Source organism: Mesoplodon bidens (assembly GCF_964165515.1).
Source record: "Mesoplodon bidens genome assembly, chromosome: 1".
Lineage (NCBI taxonomy): Eukaryota > Metazoa > Chordata > Mammalia > Artiodactyla > Ziphiidae > Mesoplodon > Mesoplodon bidens.
The window spans coordinates 147,181,293-147,193,686 of NC_138176.1; the positions used below are offsets into that span (position 1 = coordinate 147,181,293).

Consider the following 12,394-nt stretch of genomic DNA (forward strand, 5'->3'; position numbering starts at 1 on the left):
ACTTACCTTTGCATTGATACAAAAGCAGGTGGATTGTGACTTTGTTTCTGAAGGATGGAAACTGTCCCTGGTGCCAGCGCTAATGGATTTTTAAAAATTAAATCTATTAAGATTTAGACTTGTATATAAAATATATCCTGAAATCTTAATAATTTTTTTTAAATTAAAGCAGGACAGGAACAAACATTTATGAATGCCTTCTGTGTCGCTAGGCCTGTTTCAGGCATTCTGCAGGTATTCCTTAATCATAACACTGTCTTTTAAGGTCGCCATTCTTCAGCCATTTTACAAATGAAGAAACTGAGGCTCAGAGAAATTTAATAACTTGCCTGGGGCCACACGGTTCACAAGTGGTAGAGCCAGATTCAAACCCTGCCCTTTCTACCATGCTGACCCTCACTCGGTTAGCCATAAACACCTACTTCATTACCTGTCCGAGGAAAAAGTTAATAAGCTCTCTCCCAATCCTTTTTCTTTTCATTAGCTCTTCGACTATGAGGTATATTCATCGCAGCCTAACAATACAGAGAACTTCAAAAGAACTTAAAACACTCCACATTAAGGAAAAAAAAAGTAATAAACTCCTGGATTCATGTTTAGGAGCTAGGTCGTTAACCTTTGGAAGTTAAATATATTGATGAATTAAAATCACGATAAACAAGAAGGGATGATACATTATTAACGACCATACAACTTTTTTATTTCAGTTACGATACCAGAAGTGCCTGGTAGCCAGGCCGCCTTCACAGAAAGTTCGACCACCTCCTCCGCCAGCAGACTCTGTGACCAGGAGAGTCACAACCAATGTAAAACGAGGGGTCTTATCCCTCATTGACACTTTGAAACAGAAACGCCCTGTCACAGAAACGCCGTAGCTGCATATGTGAAAGGATCCTGTAATATTTACTGAAGATTGAATAGCTACACTAAAGAAGAGGAGCTGATCTCTGGCCTTCCATTCAGTTGCTGATGCTTTGTCTTCAGAGATTAATAAGCTAACCAAACAGTGTTAGACAAGCATGTTCTCTCGTCTTGCCACCGTCGTGTGATATGAAAAGCATGACTAATTTTTTTTGCTGTCAGTAAGGTACATCATGAGCAGTGGAAGCTCCCTTTCTTATTGTAAATATCGTGAACACTATGTAACTTCACACACACAGGGAAGAATGTGGCCACACCCCTCCCCGTGAAGCAGCTGAGTCCTTGGAGTGAGTGACATGTGGGTTAGTTTCACTGTCTTCTTGACTGGATCTGTCACAAGCAACTTTTAATTCCTACAGCACTTTGCCCTGTTTTCAACATTGGAGTAGACACTGCATACCGGATACCACTGAATTGCTGTAAAAACAGGATGACTAGTTTTTGTTTTAGTTTTTCATAAAATCGAACCTTTGGTTGACAAAATTGGCTGTTGGCATCAGTATAGAAACCAACTGGCAACTTTCCTTGACGAGCTCTTTGACACATGGACACCATTTCATGTCTACAGCTGTTTGGGGGATGTTGGGGAAAAAGCGAAGCTTCAAAATTGAAAAACTAAATTTCAGAAATTAAAACAGAACAAAAATAGCCTTTCTGTTCAGATGGTTTTCAAACTGATTATTAAGAAAAAGAAAGAGATTAACAAAATCATAATGCATTTTGGGTGGGACATATTTCAAACTTCTGCCTTATACTGTACAATGCAGCTAGAGAATTACAGTTCACTATGGCCATTCTCTACATAAACATTAAAATGAAATATTCCTCGTAAGGCTTTCATCCTTAGTTTGATAATTAGTCAATATGCAACTTGGAGTTGAGGAAATGTCATTTATATTTTAGATCTCCACCACCACGTTGTTTTCCACCTCCTAGGTAAATGTTCTGCTAGGATTCTGCATCTAGCTCAGTCTTACCTTAATGCTTTTTGCCCAGAAAGCTGTCTGTCCATCATGTATTGTCCATGGCAACAAACTTCATTAAATTGAACCTTTCTGAATTTATGTATTTAATATTAAAATTTGTTGGACTCTAGATATATTTTTAAATTTATATTTTTTCCATTTATTTTCAAGATTTAAAAATTTCATATCAGAGCAAAATATACATAGGAACAAAGGACTATTTAACAGGCTTCCCAAAAACAGCACTTTCCTGCTTCTCTATGTAGATGAGAGACTTAGCTGTAAAGATAAACAGATTTAGACACTTGTTGATAATGTTTTAAAGACGAAGTTGCTAAGAAGCTCAATCTAAACATTAGTTCTGTTTACTTTCCAGTGATAAAATTATCATTTTACAACATCATTGTAAAAGTAATGCTTTATGTTTATCTACTGCTATGTACTTGTCAGAATGGTTTCCACATTCTTATCATCACATTTGAGCCTTACAGAGAAGGTACTAAACACATTTGAGAAATAAAAAATATGAATTAAAGAGGCTCAGTCACCTAGCCTAAGATCTCACGAAAGTTAGTGAGAAAGCCAGAACTAGGACCCGTGCTTCTCAACTCCCAGTTATTAAGTTATGCTGCTTCCACACCAGTCAGGAGGAGCCTTTCCAAAATTACTCTGGGCATATCCAGTTACTGTCAGGCAATCTTAGGATTCCCTGTACAAGTAGGGAAGTATGTCCAAATTACTCATGCCGTGATTTAAAACCATTATCTGCTCTCAGTTTTCCTGCAGTGTGCCTCAAATGTGTTGTAGAGGACAGGATTCTACGTGCAGTCCAGAGATGATGTTACATGCGGTAGAAATATTCCTAACTCATGATAGCCACCAGAGAACATGATGGAATGAGTAGGTGGCCTCCTGCCTCTGTTCCCTCTCAGAATTCTGGAATTGTTTGCTAGCACCCTAGTGTTATGACAAAAGAGATGCCACTCTAGAAGTGGATTATACTTCTCACCAGCCTATATACTATTCTACTAAAGTTACCAGTGACATCCTAAGAAATTACTGCACTAAGAAAATCCTTACTGTGCCCTTCGAAAAAGCTGTTCAAAATTCAATCTTGATGATCTTTCATCTTGACCTCCACAGTGAAACAAACATTTTAGTGTGATAAACTTCAAAATTCTTTAAAAAGTGATCCACTTTTATACTGGACATCTCTACCAGAACCCATTCATTTTTTTTAAGGCATACATATGTTTTCAGGATCAAGAATACTGAGCTAGCTTTAAGTAGCAAACTGATTTATATATGCAATTATAGGATGCATTAAGATGAATGATAGCCTTTACATACTGAAAACTTTACTGCAGATACTTTGTTTTAAAAATAGCTTTGCATACTAAATGCAATTAATTTTATAAAATTAATTATGTTAAGCCGTATGTTCAGACACTTTCTGCCATGGCCAAAAAGTATGTATGAAAGTATGTGTGTATTTTCTGTGAAAGGATGCTAGCGTTTTACCTGATATTGTAGTGACACTTCAGTTATCTATGCATTCTTTGTATCTGTGATTTGGTAAACAGGCAGCCATGTTCACTATGCCTTGTATGTCTTATCATTTTTTTAATTAACCTGTTAAATACAGCTTAAAATATTTTTATTTTATTTATTCTATTTTTACTGAAATATACTGCATTATTGTGTTAATGTATTCTTTACTGGATATTATCTCTCAATGTATCCAGGTCTAAGTAATCTCAGTGAACTATACATTGCCTAAAAGGTGGTTTTGTAATGATTTGTAGTCACATTTTTATTGGAATATGTATAAGAAAAGGCAAAATACTTAAAAGTTCCTTTTATTTTTTAAAAGCAGCTAGATAGACGCATACTTGCCAACTCACATATGTGCTCCTTGGCCACATCAAGGGGAATAGCCAACATGCCTATGGCTAAAAACTTCTTTGCAAACTTAAAGCACTGCTTGGTGCTTCGTTTTTATATCCTTCACAACACGTGTGAGCTCATCTAAGAGACAGACACATGTCCTCCTGCCCTTTGTTTACACCTGGACATATGATCACCCATAGCTAATTAGGACCATTGTTTTTGTTTGTGTCTGTCTTACTGCATGAAGCGACATTAGACCCATTTCCATTAAAATAAGCTCTTGGTGATAAACTGTTGGCACTGCTACTTTTTAAAAAATTCCACTTTATGATTTTCTGACGAACATTTGTACAGTTCTACACAAGGTCATTTACTAGAAGCCCTAAATCTTTCCTCCTCTTCTTACATGACACACACTCATTTCATAAGCATTGCAACACAAACTCAAGATTTCATAAACAATGTGAGAAACATCTCCCTAACTGATATTAGCACAGCTTAACTAGTAAAAGCATTAGCTCTCTAGTTTGCCAGGCTTACTTAACCCAATACACAGCTAACGTGTGTTATACAACCAGTAAAATGAAGTTTATTTCAGCTTCAGGGAAAAGATACTGCTCACACTTTATCAGTGAGAGCACTCCCTGCCATCCAAAGCAGCTTGTTTATCCCAAAAGAACATTTGGTTTTGCTTTCTGCCCCTTTTGCTGTTGACCACTTTTACACATTTAAATGTAATATGTTGTGAGAATAAACTTAGCTGCATAAAATGTTTGGCTCATTTATCTGACATCAGTCATACATATCCAGGAATAGAAATAAAAGTTTAGTGTCTCCACGCCAGTCATTTTATTTTCAAATTATTCTTATCTCAAATTAAAGGTCATTTTAGTAATGTTAAGATTCTGCTTTGATTAATTATTGTATATTTCCACCTGGTAAGAACTAGAAAGTAACTTTAAATTTTGAATAATTCATCGCATGGTCCTTACTTGGTACTCAGGAAGGACAGCTAGCATTTTGGACATAGAGGCCTATTCAGTCACCAACTTGATGCTTGTGTAAGCACTCTTTCTAATGTTAAAGTCCATCTTTCCTTTAAGAGCCTGATACCAAAGAATGAAAGATAGAGTGGTACAGGCACTAAATCCAAAATGAAAGGTGACTAGAAAAACAGCAGTTGAATCTGGCTTAGTTTAACTGTTAGACATATGGAAGAAGATAAATAGAATTTAAAGTGTGTACCTATTTTTTGTTCATCTTGCATTTCCCCCAGTAGTTTACCTTTTTCCTCAATCAAAGGCAGTTACTGTCAAAGAGCAAAATTTCATTTGGTTTCAGGTATTATATAGTGGTAAATAATTACACATTAAAAATCTGAATTTGCTATTGGAGTATCTAAAAACCAGTAATTTCATTACTTTAGATTTTTGCAGCACTTTTCTCTAAGAAGCTGAAGAAAGAAAAATGTCAATGTAATCAATATTCTCCTTTACTAGAATTCTCCCATATTGTTTTTAATCCAAAGTATTTCCCTTTTTAGTCTACCAAAATATTTAAATAATTGATCACATCCTTCTTAGAAGATTCCAAAGAAGAAAACTGCAGGCTTAATGAATGAATGGTTTAACTCAGAATCTCCATATACTTAGAAAAATAATTTATGACAGGATTCATGTTAAGAGATACTGAAGATAAGGGGCTAAAGTTGTGATGTGACATGAACCACATGCTGCTATAGAGATCAGAAAAATATCCTGAACTATTTCATAACAGTGTGAGTTTTCATCTTATAATAACTATTAGCAGAAAATAAAAATCTTCAGACCTGCTACTTTTGGACAATGGAATACTCTTCAGCCTGGGGCAGAGGAAAGATGAAAGGGATAAAAGATCCCTGGGATAAAATATCAGCTCTTTACAGAACAAGTTCAGTTCAGCTGCACTGGCCTCCCAGAGGCACGGAAGGCTCTAAGCCAGAGAGTGGGAATAGGAGGAAACTATACTATAACTTTCAGACCAAAGATTATATAGTTTCTGATTTTTGAAAGTAGTAAAATAAGCTGAGCATTTAAAACATTTCTGTATTTTTTAAGAGTCATAATTAACAGAATTCTTTTGGGATTTAAAAATAAGTCTGGTTCAGGGCTTCCCTGGTGGCGCAGTGGTTGAGAGTCCGCCTGCCGATGCAGGGGACACGGGTTCGTGCCCCAGTCCGGGAAGATCCCACATGCCGCGGAGCGGCTGGGCCCGTGAGCCATGGCCGCTGAGCCTGTGCGTCCGGAGCCTGTGCTCCGCAACGGGAGAGGCCACAGCACTGAGAGGCCCGCGTACCACCAAAAATAAATAAATAAATAAATAAATAATAAGTCTGGTTCAAGTACAAAAGTCATGTTTCCTTTCTTCACTGATATTTTACTAGTAAGTGTAAATCTTCAGTTAAAAAAATTTATTACTGCTAAAATGAAATTCACCTTTTTATCCTCACTTCAAGTGAGAAAATTATACAATGTTAGAGCTGAAATAGACCTAAATATTCATCTTGAAGAGGATAATAGTCTACTAAAATCATGCCACCTGAATTGAAATTTAGGAATTTACTTAACACTATTCAACACAACTGGATTCTGAAAACACAACTTTAAATTCAAACTCTTTGTGTCTATGAACATGTTTATAAACAGTAGGATTTATAGTTGTAACATATTTGATTTAATGTCACTTTCTGTTGCCATGATGAAAAAAAAATCAGTAGACCCAGAAATGATAATCATAACCAATTCTTGGAAGGCAATTGATAATACAGTCAAGATGAACTGACTTTTAATATAATTAAAATACTGCTACAATATATTTTAATTGAGTATCAGAAATGACTTACCAAAGTTTGATTACTGTGTGCCACTTGAAATGACCATCTCACCTGATCTTTGAATCATTTTTCAACAACTTGTATAGATTTCTTCAACAACTGGGGTGTCACTTGTATTCAGCAGTTTGGCCTCTTCCTCAGAATTACTATTTAGATGGAAATTTGCTTACAGTCACTTTTTTTGCAACAGTATTTGGCATAAATAGTTAAAAGGGAGAGCTTATGTTCAGTCTGCTCAGGATCCTAGAGGTTCTTCCAATGAGAAACAGTTTTCACTCTGTGAATGGACAGCTGAACTACTCACACCTAGAACTTTGGACCTTCCTGTTCTTCCTACTCATACTCAACCTCAATCACATTACAAAAGCTCATAACATCTCCTATTTTGATGTTTAAGGAAAAAAAATCAACCTCGATAGTGATTGAAAATGTTAAACTACAGCTGACTCGATACTGAAAAGAAATCTATAGTCTGTGCAAGAGCATCTTTTCCAAACCTATGCTTTCTAATAAACTGCCTCACAAGTTAACTTTGAAAAGAAGTCTGTTCTAAGGCACACAGTGTTTCCCTTCAGGAAAAATTGTTGCCACTTTAAAACCAGTGTCCTAAGTCCAGACAGAAAGTTAACAAGAGTGAGACAAGTTCTAACAGCCGATACCAAGTCTACAACTGGTCGTTCTAAAACAGATCAGCATCCAGCTACTGAACTCTGAATTCTACTTTGCTTAACTCACCTGTTGTAATTCACTTGAAGGTAATAATCACATTTAGAAGATACTAAGTGACCAAAAGGATGAGTATTTTGTGTAGGGATGTCTAACCTTCAGAGAAATATCAGACTTTGAAAAAAAAAAAAACCTACTACTCTTGACCCCTGTAAAAAACACAAGACAGTCAAAGCCATGGTCGAGGATGCCTAGGTAGAGAGGAAGGTAAGTTTTCTTTAGGTTTTTCCCCTCTTCTTGGTATTGATGGTGTGGGAAGATAGCCAGGCATGACAGTCTTGGGCCCAACCCAACGACAGTAAAAATGTTGAGTTGGTATCTGAGATCTGATCCCTTGGGGACTAGAAAATGGCAACATTACTGGAGGCAAAACAATCTCTGTGGGTTTCAGTGCAATCATTCTGTCTTCTGGGCGAGGTCTTACAAAGTTTGTCGGCCGTTCACATGGTCTGGAGGGAGATGTGTTCTTCACAAATGTAGGCACTAAAGGATTGGTGGTGGGCTTGTTGGATTTTCTGACCTGTGAGGAAGAATCCACTTGATTTGTATTCTTCTGTGGAAGAGATGTTTTTGTTGTTAATGTCCCTGACTGATGAGCACTTGCGATAGTTTCTTGACTCAGGAACTCAGCAATTTTCATCTGGATGCTGCTACTATCAGAAGTGGAAGATTTTGGCAATGACATTTTTGATTTTTTCTTCTTCTTCTTCTGCCGTTTTGAAGGTTTACCCAACTCGATCCCATCCAGTAGACCCTTTGCTGCAGCACGGGCCAAAACATCTTTCACAGACACTGTCTCAGATGGGTCCCGCTATAATTAAATGTGGGAGTTAACTGTTACTGTGCATATTACAAATATTTATCAGTGTTTCAGTAAAGATAAAAGAGTATCTTTGTTATACTAAAAGAAATAGTTTTTAGACCTTAGTCTCTAATATATCCTATAAGCCTCAGGAAATTACTTTCTTTGTACTTAAATCTCCCCATTTGTGAACCTGATAGGAAAAAAAAGAAGAAGAATTACAGAGCTATTTCTTTCTTTTTTTTTGAATTTTTGAATTTTATTTTATTTATTTATTTTTTTATACAGCAGGTTCTTATTAGTTATCTATTTTATACATTAGTGTATATATGTCCAGAGCTTATTTCTTATCTGTGAGCTAAAATGAACTGGATATTGACAAAGTGCTTGGAGAAGTGGGGGTGGAGAACAGGCAAGGGAAAAACACTCAGGAGGACAATAAAGATATAGGGATTTCCGCCATATAATAATAATTCTTTTTCCTGCCCTTTAGCTATTTATGAAATAAGCATACCGTTATGAAATGTTCATAAAGTTCCTATGTTCCTCTTATGAGACTTTGTTGTTTCTTAATTCCTAAGTATGAAATGGATTGGGATTTTTTTTTATCCTTACCTCCCTTGTTAGAACAGAAAGAAAACAACCATTGGTAATTTCAGATGGTTCCATTCTGAAAAATTTGTCAGTGGACAAATGTATTTCCTTTAAGGAGCACAGTGGAAGGACAGGGGGACTAAGCCTGCAATAGATAACAGTAAACAATTAATAGTTAGAATGTCTTATTTGCCAATGGAGGGAGACAGTAAATTGCAACCAATTTTCTCTTATTATGTTTTACCCATTATTTAAACAAAAATTCCAAATAAGAATAAAATGTCAAGGGGAGGGATCAAGATGGTGGAGTAGTAGGATGTGGAGCTAACCTCCTCCCACAAATACATCAAAAATACATCTACAGGGCTTCCCTGGTGGCGCAGTGGTTGAGAATCTGCCTGCCAATGCAGGGGACACGGGTTCGAGCCCTGGTCTGGGAAGATCCCACATGCCACAGAGCAACTGGGCCGGTGAGCCACAACTACTGAGCTTGCACGTCTGGAGCCTGTGCTCCGACAAGAGAGGCCACGACAGTGAGAGGCCCGCACACCGTGGTGAAGAGTGGCCCCCACTCGCTGCAACTAGAGAAAGCCCTTGCACAGAAACGAAGACCCAACACAGCCATAAATAAATAAATAAATTTATTTTAAAAAAAAAAATCTACATGTGGAACAATTCTCAGAACACCTACTGAACCCTGGCAGAAGACCTCAGACTTCTGAGAGGGCAACAAAATCTCCACATAACCAGGTAGGACAAAAGAAAAAAGAAAAAAAAAGAGGGAGAAAGGAATCAGGACAGGAACCTGCACCCCTGGGAGGGAACTGTGAAATAGGAAAGGTTCCAGCACCCTGTGAAGTCCCCTCACCAGTGGGGAGATCAGCTGGGACGGAGGGGGAGCTTTGGAGCCTCAGAAGAGAGCACAGAACTGGTGGGCAGCAGGCAGAATGGAAAGAGACCTGCACAGACGGTCGGTATCACAGCGTTGCACTCCCCAGCCTGAGACGTGCGTCCACCAGTATGGGTGGGGGCTGGGAGCTGAAGCTTGGGCTTCGGAGGTCAGACCTGGGGAGAAGACTGGGGTTGGTTGTGCGGAGACAGCCTGAAGGGGCTGGATTTTGGTATGACTGAAACCAAGACATATTGTAATTAAAATGGCGAAAGTTAAAGAGAGGATTCTGAAGGCAGCAAGAAAAAAACAAAGTGTTAGTTACAAGGGAACCCCCATAAGGCTATCAGCTGATTTCTCTACAGAAACGTTACAGTACAGAAGGGAGTGGCAAGATATATTCAAATTCCTAAAAGGGAAAAATGTGCAACCTAGAATACTATACCCAGCAAGATTATCATTTAGAATAGAAGGAGAGACAAAGAATTTCTCAGATAAGCAAAAACTAAAAGAATACAGCAATACTAAACCTATCCTAAAAGAAGTATTGAAAGGTCTTCTCTAAATAGAAGAGAAGCAAGAATGTATAGAAAAGAGAAAATCACAATTGGAAAGTAAATCACTTAAATAAGTCAGTACACAGATTTTTTAAAAATCAAAACATTTTTGTGAAAATGATGACAATGACAGCAAAAGGATAAACATGAAGATGTAAAAGAGGACATCGAAATCATAAAATGTGGGGAAGGAAAGTAAGAAAATGTGGATTCTTTTTTTTTCAGAATGTGTTTGAGCCTATATGACTATCAGTCTAAAGCAAGTAGATATAGGAAGGGGTTAACATACTTGAAAAACAGAATAACCACAAATCAAAAACATAATAGATTCACAAAAACCAAAAAGAACACAAGCATAAAATAAAGGGAAATCATCAAACCACAGAAAGAAAAACAAAAGGAAAAAGAAAGGAACAAAGAAACACAGAATCAACTGGAAAACAAGGTTTAAAATGTCAATAAATACGTATCTATCAATAATTACCTTAAATGTCAATGGACTAAATGCTCCAATCAAAAGACACAGAGTGGCAGATTGGATTAAAAAACAAAAGCCTACAATATGCTGCCTACAAGAGACCCACTTTAGGGCAGGAGACACACATAGATTGAAAATGAGGGGATGGAAAAAGATATTTCATGAAAACAGAAATGACAAGCAGGGGTCACAATACTCATATCAGACAAAACAGACTTGAAAACAAAGGCCATAAGGAAAGATAAAGATATATTACTATATAATGATAAAAGGATCAATACAAGAAGAGAATTTTACACTCATTAACATATATGCACCTAATACAGAAGCACCCAAATATATAAAACAAATACTAACAGACATAAAGGGAGAAATTGATGGGAATACAATAATAGTAGGAGACTTTAACACCCCACTCATATCAATGGAAATATCTTCTAGACAGAAAATCAATACGGCAACACAGATCCTAAATGATAAAATTGAACAGTTAGACTCAACTGATATTTTCAGGACATGACAACTAAAAAAAACCAGAATACACATTCTTTTCAAGTGCACATGGAACATTCTCTAGGGCTGACCGTATACTAGGGCACAAAACAAGCCTCAACAAATTGAAGAGTATAGAAATTATCTCAAACATCTTTTCTGACCACAATGGCATGAAACTAGAAATCAACCACAGAAAAAGAAATGAGAAAAAAATGACTACATGGAGACTAAACAACATGCTATTAAAAAACCAGTGGGTCAATGACAAAATCAAAGAGGAAATTAAAAAATACCTTGAGACAAATGAGAATGAAAACACAACCAAACAAAATCTATAGGATGCAGCAAAAGCAGTTCTTAGAGAGAAGTTCATAGTGATACAGGCCTTCCTCAAGAAACAAGAAAAACCTCAAATAAACAACCTAACCTACCACCTAAAAGAATTACAAAAAGAACAAACAAAACATAAAGTCAGCAGAAGGAAGGAAATAATAAAGATCAGAGAGGAAATAAATAAAATAGAGATTAAAAAACTACAGAAAAAAAAATAAAACCAAGAGCTGGTTCGCTGAAAGGGTAAACAAAATTGACAAACCTCTGAACAGGCTCACCAAGAAGAAAAGAGAACCCAAACAAAGAAAATAAGAAATGAAAAAGGAGGGACTTTCCTGGTGGTGTAGTGGTTAAGAATCCACCTGCCAATGCAGGGGGCACGAGTTCAATCCCTGGTCTGGGAAGATCCCACTTGCCACAGAGAAACTAAGCCCGTGCACCACAACTACTGAGCCTGCGCTCTACAGACTGCGAGCCACAACTACTGAAGTCCATGTGCCTAGAGCCCATGCTCCGCAATAAGAGAAGCCACCACAATGAGAAACCCATGCACCGCAACAAAGAGTAGCCCCCGCTCGCCGCAACTAGAGAAGGCCCGCACGCAGCAACTAAGACCCAACACAGCTGAAAATAAATAACAAAATAAAAATAAATAAATTTATTTTTTAAAAAAGAAATGAAAAAGGAGAAATCTCAACTGATACCACAGAAATACAAAGAAAAAAAAGAAAAAAAAACGGTCAGAGAATACTATGAAAATTATATGCCAACAAATTCAACAACCTAGAAGAAATGGACAAGTTTTTAGAAACATAGAGCCCACTAAAATTGAATCAAGAAGAAACAGATAATTTGAACAGACTGATCTCTAG

General features: G+C 37.0%; 2 protein-coding genes across 20 annotated transcripts in view; one reads left to right on the forward strand and one right to left on the reverse strand.

Moving 5' to 3' along the window:
* APBB2 (amyloid beta precursor protein binding family B member 2) overlaps positions 1 to 12,394 on the forward strand; it is a 476,036-nt gene that overhangs the window by 381,256 nt on the left and 82,386 nt on the right. For 17 of the 18 annotated variants that reach the window (XM_081232469.1, XM_081232466.1, XM_081232467.1 and 14 more), the window contains one exon: positions 708 to 4,546. The exons of the other annotated variant lie outside the window; for it this stretch is intronic. In XM_081232469.1, the coding sequence (XP_081088595.1) occupies positions 708 to 875 (168 nt within the window). In that variant the 3' untranslated portion in view covers positions 876 to 4,546. Of the gene's footprint in view, positions 1 to 707; positions 4,547 to 12,394 lie in introns of those variants that run through there. 18 annotated transcript variants of the gene reach the window in all.
* The window catches only part of NSUN7 (NOP2/Sun RNA methyltransferase family member 7), a gene marked incomplete at its 3' end in the record, with an annotated part of 62,460 nt that continues 57,609 nt past the window's right edge, over positions 7,544 to 12,394 (reverse strand). Inside the window, exons 10-11 of one of the 2 annotated variants that reach the window (XM_081232593.1) lie at positions 8,792 to 8,915; positions 7,544 to 8,185 (exon numbers count right to left, since the gene is read on the reverse strand). In XM_081232593.1, coding sequence (XP_081088719.1) covers positions 7,544 to 8,185; positions 8,792 to 8,915 — 766 coding nt within the window. The remainder of the gene's footprint in view (positions 8,186 to 8,791; positions 8,916 to 12,394) is intronic. The other variant, XM_081232594.1, reaches the window with a different exon arrangement.